Here is a 14,552-nt window from a genome sequence, read left to right on the forward strand (position 1 = left end):
TCTTCCCAGGTCTCTCCTTCACTAGCCTCAATGAATCTCATTTTGAGGGGCTTTCAGCTTCCCAGAGTTCCCCAGGTGCCACCTTCCAGAGGTTTCTCACCTCCTAAATGTCCACAATACTTCCTTTACTATAGCCTCTAAAGACATGAGGGGGGTTAGAACATTGAGCAACTTCTGAGACCACCTCCATAATGGAAGGGTCCAATAAGATCCCAGCATCAGAGCACTCAGGGCAATGTGTCATTGTGAGGGCGACCTCTTTGGCTGGAGCGCACAATGACAGGCCTAGGCAGGGACAGACAACAGAGGGCAGCCAAAACATGAATGAAGCCAAATATAAAAAGTACACTTCTAACAGCACACCACACCCCCACCAACCCTTGGGGGAGGTCTCTCCAACAGGAATCACTGGTTTGCACTTGATTACAGAGTTCTGTTATAGTCCAAAGAGATGGTGTGGAAACACCCAGCTGTGCAGGTGGCAAGAGCAGCAATGTAACAGGCTGCCCCGGCCCCAGGCTAACCAGTCCATCCCCCCTGCCCAGGGGTGAGCTCACCAACGGTTTTCCAAAAGAGCCAAAGACTAATAAACCTGACATCTGGATTTTTCCCCACATGGTGGGTGGGGGTGGGGGAAGGAAGGGGATCCTTGGTTTTTGCTTATTTTGTTTCAAATCACCCAGAAGTGTGGAGGAAAGGTACGTAGAATGCATCCCAGAGCGGAGGGGTGTCCAGGCAGACGCGGACTGCCCACAGGGCTATCAGGACAGGTGGCACAGCCACTGGCTGTTTAATTTGGGCCAAAGCACTGTGGCTAAGCCTCCGTTTCCTTAGCTGTAAAAGGAGATCATTTCTAGGTCTAATTCAAATCTCATCCCTAAGAAAGGACTTCTGTTAACTCCAAAAACAGTGGAAGATATGTTATTTCTTCTGTGTGGTTATGAACTCACTTATTAGGAGCTACAATGTTTTGCCACAAACAAGCTGGGTGATTTGGAGGGGTCCCTGCTCTTCACCATCCTCATCTGCACAGTGGGATTATGAGCTGCAACTTCACCAAACTGTAGGGGCGGGGCGGGGACAGACAGGTGCCAGCCAGTGTCGCTCTCCTCACACGCAAGTCACTGGCCTGGAACTCATGCGGCCGAGTTAAAACAGTGCCTTCCTCCTACTGTACTCCAGCATCTCGGCAGCTGGCGCAGAGACAACGGCCAACTGCCAAGGGCCCTGAGGGACGGCTGTCCCTCCCTGGATGGGATTCTGCTTCCATCCCCAGGCAGAGACCCAGGGGGCAGTTCTCAGCAAAGGAGCTGCTGACCTGGTTTGCAGAGAGACTCTGACAAGTCAGCAGGGTGGCTCACAGGCAGTAATTCAGAGACCTCAAAGCCACCCCAGCAGGGCTCTCCAAGCACATCCCAACCTAGAGGGCTGCCTGCTTCCTCTAGGCTGGCAGCCTGTCCTGAAGCCCAGTCCAGGGAGAGTCCTGATGACTGGAACAGGCCACTGCAATGTGCCACTGCCCCCGCTCTGCTTAGCACCGGGACATCCTCTGCACACTTTAAACCTGGGCTGCCATCCCTCCAGGTCCCTCTTCCTTCTACAGCGTGAGTCAAAACCTCACCAGGCTTTAGAGTCTGGCTCAAATCTTCTAAGGCACCCCCATCACCAATCTCAGGCCAGACAGAGCCTAGCCTCAGAAAGCATCAGCTAAATGGAAGCACAGACCTCAAATTCTCGAACAAACTTGAAATACAAGAACTTCCTTTGTTCATACAGCCATACCTTAGTCTTCTAGCCTATCTTCCCAGTTTGTTAAACAATCTTATCCAATTGGTCTAACAGAAAATAGCCCTATTTTTAAGAGGCCAGGATATTTGGTCAAGACCAACCTCAAGTCAGAGAGCCTGGCTTCCACAGGAAACCCGTGAACCCAGACCCAGGGAGGGGAGGCCCAGCTGGGCCCAGCCCACTGCCTGTGCACGTCCTTCCTGCCATGTGGCACTCTTCACCTTCGTCCAGACGGCACCCACAGGTGCATACTATGGTGGAAAGAGGCTTTGGAATCGAACAGAGTGGGGTTTCATTCCAAACTCTAGCACTTAACTCTGAGCCTCAGTCTCTTATCTTTAAAAGAAGACCATCACCACCGAGAAGGTTGTTGGAGAAGCATGTCTGAGTACCTGGCCCACACAAGAGAGCAATTTGAGCATTTCTTCCTTTTCTCTTTTTTCTTCTGTTCCTCCTCCTTCAACCTACTGCCCACAGCCCAAAATAGCTTAAACTTACAGCTACTATTGAATTCATTACCTGAAACATTCAGCGGACATGTAAATGCAGAGACCATTCATCCCAACCTTACAGAAGATCAAGGCAGGCAAATCTAGAAGGAGTCTGAGAGACAGGCCCTGAGGCAGTGCAGCCAGAAGCACTGAGGAGGAGGCAGGAAGAGGGGAGACATGCTAATCAGTCTCCCCTGAGCTGTTGGGGCAGATAGCAGCAATCTTCACAAGAACCCCCCCCCCCCCCCCAGCAGAGGCAGCACAGTTTGCAGAAATGGCAAAGTTCTGCAAAGAACCAAGACTCAGCTTAGAAGGACGAAGGAATTCAGATATTAAAATTGGCTGGTCGGGATCCCTGGGTGGCGCAGCGGTTTGGCGCCTGCCTTTGGCCCAGGGCGCGATCCTGGAGACCCGGGATCGAATCCCATGTCGGGCTCCTGGCATGGAGCCTGCTTCTCCCTCTGCCTTTATCTCTGCCTTGTCTCTGCCTCTGTATATATGACTATCATAAATAAAAAATTAAAAAAAAAAAATAAAAATAAAATTGGCTGGTCAAGGGCAAGGGGCAGGCAAGGGCGGGGGAGGGGCAAAAAGAGAAAAAGCCTCCTTCAAGCCTGACTCTGCAAGACGCCCATCCCACCACCAGTCACAGCTGTGGGATGGGGTAACTGCTGTCAGAACTTTATACAAACAGCTCTTTGCCAAGCCTCTTGACTATAATGCAAATCTATCTTATTTACCTTTAAAGGTAATGCTCAATCCCTGTCTAGAGTTTTTATAAATTTAGAGCATCATAGAACTCAATCTATAACCCCCACCTAGTGGACCACCTGCCAGGACAGGGATACACTCGCCCACTCTTCCTCAGCACAGAAAGGAACAGGAAGCTGTATATTCAACCAAGGGACCCGGTCTCACCAAAAGGAAAAAAAAAAAAAAAACTTTCCTTTTGCTGAAAAGAAAAAGAAATGGATGGGCAGGCCGAGGTGTTTTTTCTAAGATTAACACACAGAGGAGGCCTCATGTGGTGATGAGTGCTGATTTGTTCCAAAGTTTTGAAGGAAACTGGAAGACAGAAGCTGCAGGAATGCTATGCAGAGAAGCATCCGAGTCAGTGGCCTTCAATGCATGCTACCCAGGCTCCTCTTTCTGTGGTTTATAATAACTCACTTTCTACTGCCAAATACTGGTGGTGAGCTCTGGATGCTGGATTCCAGGGCTAGCTGTAATCACTCACCTCTTTTTTATTAATGCACTGGTAGGAAAGTTGGAATCAGCAGCCTGATATTCTAAGCTCAGCCCTTTTGAAGTTCTAAGCACATTTAAATCCCAAAGCAAGTATTTACGAATCCCTGGCAGCAGACTGGCCAATGATTTCATCCCCACAGCAGAAACACAAGCTTTTTCAGTCAGTAGAGGCCTGTCACCACCTCTCCACACTACTTCTCTCACCAAGTGTTTTGCTTTGTGCTTCCTGTTAAGACCCCAGTTGCTAGGAGTCCTCTCGCAAAGTATGGGAGCACCCCAAACCTGTAAATACCACTGACCCAATGCAGCTTCCCCTGAGCAGACCATGCACTCACTTCTTGGCTACCTGGCAGCAGTCTTGCTGCCTCCTTCACACACCTTCTGTCACTTCAGCCAACCGTGGTAGGAGCTGTCAACATTTACTGAGTACTTACTGTGCACCAGGCACTCAAAAAAGCACTTTAAGTATATTAACTCATCTAATTCCCAAGCCCCAAGGGAATTTGCTGGAGGGAGAGATATACTTTGGCCCAGATTCCCACATGGTTTCCCTATTTCTAGCTGTGCTGTAAAGCTTACATAACCTAATCTGTACTGTGGGGCTTTTTTTTTTTTTTAAATCTCCAAAGATCACTGCTTCAAGTATCAATGGAAGCTGTTAGCTCCCACCTAAAATGATAATGTGGGAAAGGATATCTATTCTTACAAGTAACTCAAGTTGAATTCCTGACTTAAAACAGTCTTTCTGGAAGAGGGAATGAAGTAGGGAAGAGACTCATTCTTACATAACTACTAGCTTGTGCTCTATTAGTTACTGCAAGAGAGAAATATCAATACTGAAACTCATCTCTCCAGTAGGTACTTTCTTAACTGTGGTTGTCATTCATTTACCACCTATCTCCCTTCCAGGTCTCGGAGTGACACTGAGAAACCGATGGTCACTACATGGCATCAGATCATTGTAGTTTGCAAGGCAAATACAGCAGAACCTTTCTGGCTCTGAGGACTTTACAGAGACCCCACCCCCAACCCCCAGGATGCACTGGCCAGTGCTGAGTGGGTGGTGGTACAGGAGGCCCATTCACAGAGCAGGTTGTTTTCTGCTTTAGGAACTCTCAATTGCTAGAAATCTAACTGCTGGGGGCAGGGGTGGGGTGCACCTGCAAATCTTAGTTCATTCCCCTAACTCACAACTGAAGATTTGCCTCCACTGCAGTTATTAAAGAAATCTAATAAACAGGTAAGTTATAATTAAGGATTGATTATAAGGATAAAATCCCTCTCACTTGTCATTGAAAACATGTGGCCAGTGTTTAAAGCAACCACTCTGGTCTTCATTATACTACAAAAACTGCTTATAAAGGAGTGGAATATTTGTTCTTCATTTCATTCCACTCACTTACTTGGAGAGAGGTCCATGAACATAAACCAGAGTTAGTTTCAGGCTCTCAAAACTGCCAGGGAAATACTTAAAATGAGAGAATTTCCAAATGATGGCTATTTTAGTATCAGAGGGCCTATATTATTATCTATAAATAAGCTACTAACCAAGTTAATTATCTTTTGACATTGCTAATGCATCATTTGTCTTCTAAGCTATGATATTTATAATCAGCCCAATTCCACCAACAATTAGACTCTCAGACTTGAAATGTTTTCACTGGGCAGAGCCTCTGTTTCACTAGTACCCAGAGAAGGACCTGGCACATAATGGGCACTTGGTTGCTCGATGAGGACTGGAATGTACGTAGTACTTGTCAGCTAGACCTCATACAACTTTTTTATAGATGCCAAAGCCACATTCACCGTACATACAGATTCTGTATGGGAAAAAACGTTGTTCCAGCAACCTTCAAAATTAGTAATAAAAAGAAAACTGCTTCTTAGAGACATATAAAACATAAAATTCATTTTAATCTCTATATATCATATACGGCCTCAGCACAGAACATCTAATACATATGAAATGTATTGAGGGAACACACTAAATCAAGCAAACCCTTACTAAAATATTTGGCCTAACCCTCACGTCTTTTAAATGAATTCCATGATGGTTGAGTAAGATGGGAAATAATCATCTAGCTACCTAACCTGGAAAAGACAGATGAATTACCTTAGGTCTATTTGGTCTCTGCAGACTGGGTATTTACCATTCTGAGTCTTGCCAAAGTTGGTTCTGCAAATAGCTTAATTACATATTTTTCCATAGTTACCTTAATATTTTGGGTTTTTTTTTTTTTTTCATTTTCTATTGCTTTTTCTTTTTATGGCTTCTTGCTGCTGTTGTATTAGGGCGTACAACACAGGTCAGAAATTTTCATTTCTCAGAGAAGTTTCTCCCCTTGAGAAATTGGCACTTTGATCCTCTGCTTGTGTAACAGCTACATATATAAATGGATCCTACCAGCACTGTTACCAATCTTGCTGCTTATGAAATTCTAGCACTTTGGCCAAAAGAATGCCCTGACGTTAAAGTCTTCTCAGGTGAACTCTTCCCACCACCAAATTCTTTTATTCAAACAGGTCCGTGTGTGTAATTCACATATATGTAATATCATAAGTTTCTACATACATATACACATTTAACTTGTAAAAGTGAAATGTCTCTCTTGAATAAAAAGTAATTACAAGGGTATTAAAACAAATACTGAAAATTACTATTTTACATTTAGATCATAAAAATTTTAAAGGTAATATGATGACATAAGACCTAAGAGAGATCAAATACATCCTGTATGATTGTCATAAATGCACGTTGTGTTTATTGACTTTTAGTTTTCTCTTTAATCAGAAAATAAAAGAGCTTACCTTTGTTTACTGAGACCACAGCTTACAGTCACTAGATCTCAGCCTATTTTATACAAGTGATATGGCTACGAAGGTCCGAGGAGAACGAGAATAAAGTGAGATAAACGTGCTGAAAACTGCTTAAAAGTATTAACCTGAAATACACAGAGGGTCCAACACCAGTTTTAAAAATACATTAACGAGGTATTCCCAGCTCTTCAATTAATAACGGTGACTGACTGATTCATAATTTTCACACATTCACCCAAATTTTTAAAAAAAGAAGGAAAGGCTAATAGCAGAAAAATCTATCAGTGGTTTGTTCCCAGGTTAACGATTTCAGAGAGACTACAAACGACTTGGGACTCCTTGCTGCACGCACCATGCACTGCATCTAGTCAGCATGAGGTATGTTGGGAATCTGTTGGACCAATTACCTTGCACAAGAGAGGGGGTGCTCCTGCAACCGGAAGGGACCCAAGCTGCAGGCCACATCCCTGATTGGGCACCAACCCCCATGCAAAGAATATGGCTTCAAGGAGGACCCCTATCTCTGAGAAATTATAATAGCGCTAACTGACGCAGTCAGGAATGCAACTACCCAATTTATGTGCTACAAAAGTTTAAAAACTGTCAGGAGATAGCACAGCTCACATACTGATTCTAAGTTCTACACTGATCTGTAAACTCCCTGACAAGAGACTACGCTAGGAGGGGTTAAGTACAGATATTGCTAGGTTTCCAAAGGAAAAGTTTTAAAACAGACACCGTGGCTTTGAATAAAGTATTGCTCTTCTTTAAAATGCTCAGTCATTGCTTTCCAAAAGAAGGTGTCAGAGTGGTGTATCTGATAGCTGGAAAGCCTCAGGGGGTCACAATGCTCTTATGACCAAAACAGAAATTGCCATTTCAAGCCAGACAACCTGATGGTTCTAGAAGTCAGAGAAGAAATCTTGAGGGCCCAAGTGAATAATAAGTGGCGCGACGCTCAGAGGCTGGCAATAGGGGCTGTCAATGAAAAAACCACCTACAGTGGAGAAAAGAGCAGAGAAGCAACACTTGGTGTTAATGTCACAGAATTTGGTGAAGCCAAGAGCTTCATTTATATTTCTCTGCTCTTTCAGCTGTAAGTGGAATTTTCATTACAAAATGGAGGGGTGGGAAGGGCAGAAGGGGGGAGGGGGACACTTAATTCATTACAAAATTTAAACAGTTGAACTTGCATGGTTACCACTTCTAACAAAGGACTTGACAGCTCAATTATTTTAAGTAAAGCAGAGAAATGTAAAAGTTTGCAGCAACTGGGCAGGTTTACAACATGGTTAGTAACTTCCAACAAACAACAAAATTAAAAAAAAAAAAAAAGACTTGGTAGAAACCATTTGAAATGACTGCCATCATGTTGGAAAACAGCACAGCTCCCTTTTCACCATCATAGAGGGGTTAAATTATGAAGCTGAGTCAGCTACTTCAAAAGAATTTTCTAAAGAGAAATCTCCAGAGAGATTCCAACTTGGAATGCAAATTTGACAATCAATTTCAAATAACAATCTGGCTGCAGCTGCCAATTAATAGTATTCCAAACACAGAGAGGACTATTGTAAATATTGAATTAATAAAAACTGGACATTACCAGCCATGCTTTTTCTTCTCAGTGATGGCTCTGTTTCATCCATAGGTCAGCAAAATGAATCAATGAAACATGACAACTCCCAGCTGCAATGGGCCCTCTAGTTTATGTCTAGCCACTAATGCACAGGATGAGAATGGTAAGTTCACAGCTATTTCTAGCAAGTGATGAGGTTTTATTAAAGTATCACCCACCACTAATAAAGACTAAAGGTCAAGGAGCAGAAGCAACAAGCCACTGTATAATAAATCCACATCCGAGAAATGACACTAACATTTGTTTTAAGTTGCCTATCTCATTCTCATTTAGTGGTCCCAAAGAAATATGGTACATAAATTTGCCTTATTTTGTGAAGCCCATTCTCACTGATGGGCACTATTTGGCTCTGAGAAACAGAATTTAAGAGGAAAGAAAGAAGCTAATTTGTACTAAAAACAAACATTTTTAAGACACAGCAACTTATAAATATCGACACGGGACCACACTGGTGCCTTCATGGGGGTGAATACCTTAATGAAACCATTACCTTCTAGTAATATCAGAGGCTCTCCAAACAAGGCGAGAATGCAGGGGAAGGCTCAGGTCTGCACCCTTTACAGGACAGCACAACGTTACCGACTGATCGTTTTTCACCAGCTTAATATCAGATAAATTTTAAGAAAAACTTAAAAATAAATGCTGACCCATGGCTGAAACCTGTCACTTTTCACAGCAGCACTCAACAAGAACTGGGACAATTGAAGAGCAAGTTTTTATGGGGACCCTGTTGCTGCTTTAGATTCTGATGTAATTGAAGAGGAAAAGAGACCTTTCAATGAATCCCAGAAAAATCGCTAATCTTCTATCTGCATGAAAAAAGCCAGGGAAGTGAACACAGTATCTTACAGAGTGAAGAAGGCCACAAGAACAAGAGAGGGTGATTGATTGATTAATTTATTCTCTTTTAAAACTTGGAAATTAGGAAACTAAATTAATCACATTCCTCCTTGCCCATCTCTGGGTAGTGCCATCATTTTAATAAGCAATGCTCCAATAACAGAGTATACCTTTATCATGGGAATGCCCTTGTCCAGCTGTACAAAGGGCTTACAAAGTAAATAGACTGGCTTGAACTAACAATTGCCTTTTGCTTTGTTTTAGCAGTTTCCTTACAAATCAATGGGTTTCTAGGGCTAACTGATTAGTTTTCAATCCTTATAATTTGATACCAAAACATATCAAAAATAATAAGCTAAAACAATATTCAAACCCATATTTTATTGGCTTTAATTACACACTTCAATATTTACAAAGTTAAAGTTTAAAAGAAAAGTCTCTATTGTATTAAAAAAAATAACTACAGCCCAAATTCAAGTGCCCTGGGGCAAATACATATCAATCAGAGCTAAGAATCAGTGACTGCATTAGGAACCAGGCAGTACTCTGTGTTACAACAAAGCAGTTTATTTGTGATCAGTGTTTGAGACTCTATACATCCTTCACAAATTTTACATAATCTGATACTCCTCTTAAAACTTAAACTTTGAACTGCTAGACTTATTTCCCTAGAACAGAAGGGCTGGTATAAGTTATTTTCCGGAAATGAGGTACCGTTTCACAGAACTAGTTTCTTTTTTGTTGGTTTTCAAGTTTTAGAGAACTAAATTTGCATTTGTTAAAATCAAAAAGTAGGAAAGATGTTCTTTACAAATAATTTTGATCAAGTATGTGTTCAAAGAAAGCAGGATAAAAAGGCTTTTTCTCTAACATTCTGTATTGTACTGTATTTGTTGTTCAATAGGAATTAGCTTCTGTCATTTGCTAAAAGAATGAGTAGTGGGGAACAGGATATGTTGGGAATTTCATAACGGGCAACAGAACCATTCTCTTGGGTAAACCTACAGAGAAAAGAAACGGAGAGGACTCCAAATAAGTTTAATAATCCAATAAAAATTTCAGGTAAAAAAATATCTTACAGAAATCATTGATCATTAACCTTTTCCAGATTAGTCAGTCAACATGAACCATTTTGGAGGAGACCCACAAACCTCTCACAGATCTCCTATTTTGAAATTGCTAATATTTTGATAGTATTTTTTAAATTAAGATGGCTGTATCCCGGGATGAATGATATTCAGAAAGCAATTTCATTTGTGTGAGTGGCCATGAATTCTAAAGATCAAAAGCAATGCTACTGATTAATATTCTAAAGGGACTCTAGGAATCCATAATCATTCTCAATTTGGCACATTGTGTACTATAAGTCATCCCAGGGATGACTGTCAAGACCCAAAGCACAGCTCTCTGTGCAGGTCTCAGCTCCTCAGAAATAAGCTCCAACTGGAGCTGTGACCAGGTATTTGTCTTCTTAATGGCTACTGCTGGTATTGGCATGGCAAATCTGGAAAGATTAACTACTTTCTTAATTTTGTAATGAACGAGTTCTTGTGGCCTCACAAACTTCTGCATACTCAAGCATGATTTGAAATCTGCTCTATCTCTATTCTAGTATTTAACCTATGGAGAAATCACAAAGCAGCAACAGCAGGTATTCAAGAGCACCGATGATCAGAGGGAAATTACCCCACATGCAACAGCTTTACAAAGGCCAAAAGACATATTTACCTTACAGCCAAAATAAAGCATTGTTTTAGTAGGTTGGCATCACAGTAACATTTAAAAACCAAATCTTTTATGTGAAAAATGGGGGCATCAAATTTCACCAGCTTTGGAAGTCAGTTATATGGCACATGGAAGAGAAGAGCCTTCTGAATGAGGGCTCAGAGGCCGCAAGGTGAAAGTATAATGTTAGAGGAAAGGGAGGAACAAGAGAGAAAAATTAAAGATTGAGGAAAAACATGAATGCAGCTTAAAACCTAAAGAGAAAACTGAGCTCTAGTAAACCTATACTAAAGAACGTGAGACTTAACTATGTCTGAAAGAAAGACACAGAATTAACAATCTGCCCTAGAAGGCAGATGCTTTGGCGCACACAAGACATACTACAATGGGACTAGTGAGTCAAAATGTACTTGTATCAACTGCCCAGACCTAATTCACAGGAGAGATGAGGTGGTCAGGATATCCAGAAGTTGACTGCATGGTAAAGGCAAATGGCCAAAACAAAAGGAGCTAGAGAATTTGAATTTATAAGAAATTCTCAGTGAAAACATTTTTTCGAATGCATTCTCAGTTCCTAAGTACCCCACATCTGAGAATCTGGGAAATCTGGGGAAGCCCTGAGCAAACCTGACCATTCCAGAGGAGACATTCAGGTCAAGGATGAAACCCCAGACGTGGCACTTTGCCATAAAGAAGACTCACCCCAAATGTTTGACCCTTGCAGTTTCTCCACATCTTTCCAGTCTATCTTAATGGGGAAAGTGGTAAAACAGTTCACTTTCTACTTATTTTTTACAGTTATGAAATCAAATGAAGCTTCCATTTAGCAGTGTCTTAGGGACCCGTCATTTTCATCTGAACAAAAATGGAAAAGCTGATGCATGAAGAGAGAAAGCATAATGAAGGGTCCTGAGGCTCATGTGGAGGACTAATGCCACAAGTACTAGGATATTCAAAGTCCTTCCCCGCTATGCACATGCACGCCCAGCCCAGGGTCACACCAATACACACTCACACGTGCACACACATGCTCTCTTCTTCTCCAATGGCAAATATCCTGCAGATGGCTGACCTATAACATGTAGCGCCTGAGTTAGGGAAAATGTCTAAAAGGGCATATCACTGACTCCAAACCTACTGCCTCCATTGCCACATAAACCTCATTCAAAAGTTATCCAAAGGGCCACTGAGGTTCATTTCTGCAGATGCTTTTATTTTTTATTTTTGGAGGGAGAGGAGACACTCCTAGGATTTTATAACATGTACCACAGACTTTGTGCAGTAAGCACGTCAGTAACACTGCTGGTGACACCCCATCGCCACGCTAGGGCCCATTTATGTCACCTCTAAGGCAAAATTTATGGAAAAGGATGATGGCTACAAATTTGAAGTGAACATTTCCTAACCCTAACTCAAGTCACCTAGACAGTTTCAAGCCAGAAACTTCAATGCAGCCATGTAACCGGCAAGCAGCTGAGCTGGAAACCGGATATGGCCCTTCAGTAGCCTTTGAATGGAGTGTAAGTTGGCTGTAAGAAGAACTACTTAAAATATTTAATTTCAGTATGTTCAGAAACAGGCAATTAGAACAAGCAGTCCTTCAATCAGGCAAAGCAGAGAGAAGAGCAACTCCAACCAAACCAAGAACCACAAGGTTGTGGCGTTTTCAAAGGGAATTTAAGTTGGGTCACTAGAATGAATAGGTCTGAGATCCTCCATTTCATTTAAAGAAACCCTGGATACAAACTGTGCTTTAGACTGCTGTGACAGCATTGCTAAGAGGAGAAATCAGAAAGATGGTGTACATACCATAGGCAGGGGCAGCTGTGCTGTAACCATACGGTGCTCCATAGCCTAGTGCAAAGAAGAAAGCAGATCAGTCCAGAACAAAGGGCAACTAATCAGTATTCACAAGTACTGCCTGGCCTAGCACCTCGGGCCCTGAAGACTTCTTCCAGATATTTGGATGAATGAGAACCATTCTCAGAATACCCCAAACCCTCCATTCCTGCTTAGCATGGAAGCTTTTTCCCCACAACCAATAAGGTTCTCCTGACCTACCAGAATATCCTGTCTTTCTCCTTGCACTTATGACACTGTGTTATAACTATCAGCTCCTTGTCTGTGTCTCCCATAGAGTGAAAGACACCAAGTCTTAGACACTTTTGTATCACCTCAACTTGGCAGGAGGTCTGGCCAGGTAGTAACATAGTAACAACTCACTATAATTTGTTGAACAAATATGTCTCCTCTCCGGCAGCCCCCGTGGCTCAGCGGTTTAGGGCCGCCTTCAGACCAGGGAGTGATCCTGGGGACCTGAGACTGAGTCCCATGTCGGGCTCCCTGCATGGAGCCTGCTTCTCTCTCTGCCTGTGTCTCTGCCTGTCTGTCTGTCTGTCTATGTCTCTCAAGAATAAATAAAATCTTAAAAAAAAAAAATCTGTCTCCTCTCTCTAAACTCTGAATCACCCAAGTTACCAATTTCTTTAAAGCTAGAAAACAGAACTTTCCAGGTCTCTTCAGAAAGCAGTGACAGGGCAGGCTGAAGCCTCAAGTGCTACTGAAATGGGTGTGTGAACTAGGCTGTGGGCTCGTGGACAAGGTCCATGTTGCCTGGTATCTGAATTCCTGGCCCCAGCACAGGGTCTCTCAGTAAATGTTGGCAAAACTGACATTAGCCTCTGGTACCTATGAAGAAGGCTCAGATTGTCAATAAAAACAAGTCTAAAGAACAGAGAAGTTTTTAAGTCAATTTGTTCCGGCACTGGTTTCTTTTCTTTCTTTCTTTTTTTTTCCTGATTTTTAAAAATTTTTAAAATATTTTATTTAAATTCAATTTGCCAACATATAGTATAATTCATCTCATCACTAGCACTAGTTTCTTATATGTCCTTAAACATTTAACTTCTGAGTTGCCTTTTCATGCCTACAAAATGAGAAACCTTCCAAGTTACTTTATAGTGTTGTAGGGATTAAAAATACTGTGGTACGGAAGCCACAATCTTGAATCTCTCAATAAAATAACTCCAAAAAATATAAATACTAAATTGCTTGGGTAAATTTTTAGGGAAATTGGTTTCTAAAATAGAAAAAAATCTACATGGGCCCTTCACACTACCTGAAACAAATCAAGCCTTTTTAATATTATAAGCCCTTCTTCTATAATCATTCTGCTGCTTGCCATGATTTTTTTTCAACTTCTCTAGCTGCCCAACTGCAATGCATCCTGTAGATCAGAACCAAGCATCACCTCCTCTGAGAAGTCTCCTGGGTTTGCTGCTCACTCCTTTGTGCCCCCTCCCCACCCCATGTTACAGATTGCATCATATTGCACAGTGTTTACAGAAGCAATGGTCTGTTCCTACCCCATATGACCCCAAGCATTCACTGGGGCAGGCGCAAGTCAGTCATCTTTGAATGCCCAGATTCAGGGATCCCTGGGTGGCGCAGCAGTTTGGCGCCTGCCTTTGGCCCAGGGTGCGATCCTGGAGACCCGGGATCGAATCCCGCATCAGGCTCCCGGTGCATGGAGCCTGCTTCTCCCTCTGCCTGTGTGTCTGCCTCTCTCTCTCTCTCTCTCTGTGACTATCATAAATTAAAAAAAAAATAATAAAAAATAAAATATTTGAATGCCCAGATTCAAATCTCTTACTTGAAATAGAACACTCAAGTGTATGCTGAATAAGTAAACTGCTTTTAGGGACTAAATGAAACATTTCCCGAGAGATATAAATTTTCACTTTTTAGTCTATATTTATGTCACATAAAACTGGGGACAGTACAACGTAGCCTTAGTCTTTAGTATTCCCTAAATCCTGCATTTCAAAAGGATATAATGCAGCTGAAAGCAGCAGCAGGAACAGTAGTAGAGGCCAAAAGAGAAATTAATACTTTAAAAAGTTTGCACATAGGGCAGCCCAGGTGGCTCAGCAGTTTAGCACCGCCTTCAGCCCAGGGCCTGATCCTGGAGACCCAGATCAAGTCCCACGTCGGGGTCCCTGCATGGA

The 14,552-nt window shown here is 42.3% G+C and overlaps 1 protein-coding gene across 4 annotated transcripts in view; it reads right to left on the minus strand.

The window, feature by feature from the left end:
- Window positions 1-14,552, minus strand: part of LOC121474212 (spermatid perinuclear RNA binding protein) — a 148,769-nt gene that overhangs the window by 6,116 nt on the left and 128,101 nt on the right. For 2 of the 4 annotated variants that reach the window (XR_005983291.1, XR_005983290.1), the window contains exons 18-19: window positions 12,355-12,399; window positions 6,336-6,469 (exon numbers count right to left, since the gene is read on the minus strand). Coding sequence is in view for 2 of the 4 variants with exons in the window: in XM_041727119.1 (XP_041583053.1) it covers window positions 9,745-9,821; window positions 12,355-12,399 (122 nt within the window). In the remaining 2 variants the exon portion in view is untranslated. Of the gene's footprint in view, window positions 1-6,335; window positions 6,470-9,186; window positions 9,822-12,354; window positions 12,400-14,552 lie in introns of those variants that run through there. The other 2 variants (XM_041727119.1, XM_041727121.1) reach the window with 1 other exon arrangement.

This window comes from Vulpes lagopus, chromosome 12, assembly GCF_018345385.1.
Source record: "Vulpes lagopus strain Blue_001 chromosome 12, ASM1834538v1, whole genome shotgun sequence".
Lineage (NCBI taxonomy): Eukaryota > Metazoa > Chordata > Mammalia > Carnivora > Canidae > Vulpes > Vulpes lagopus.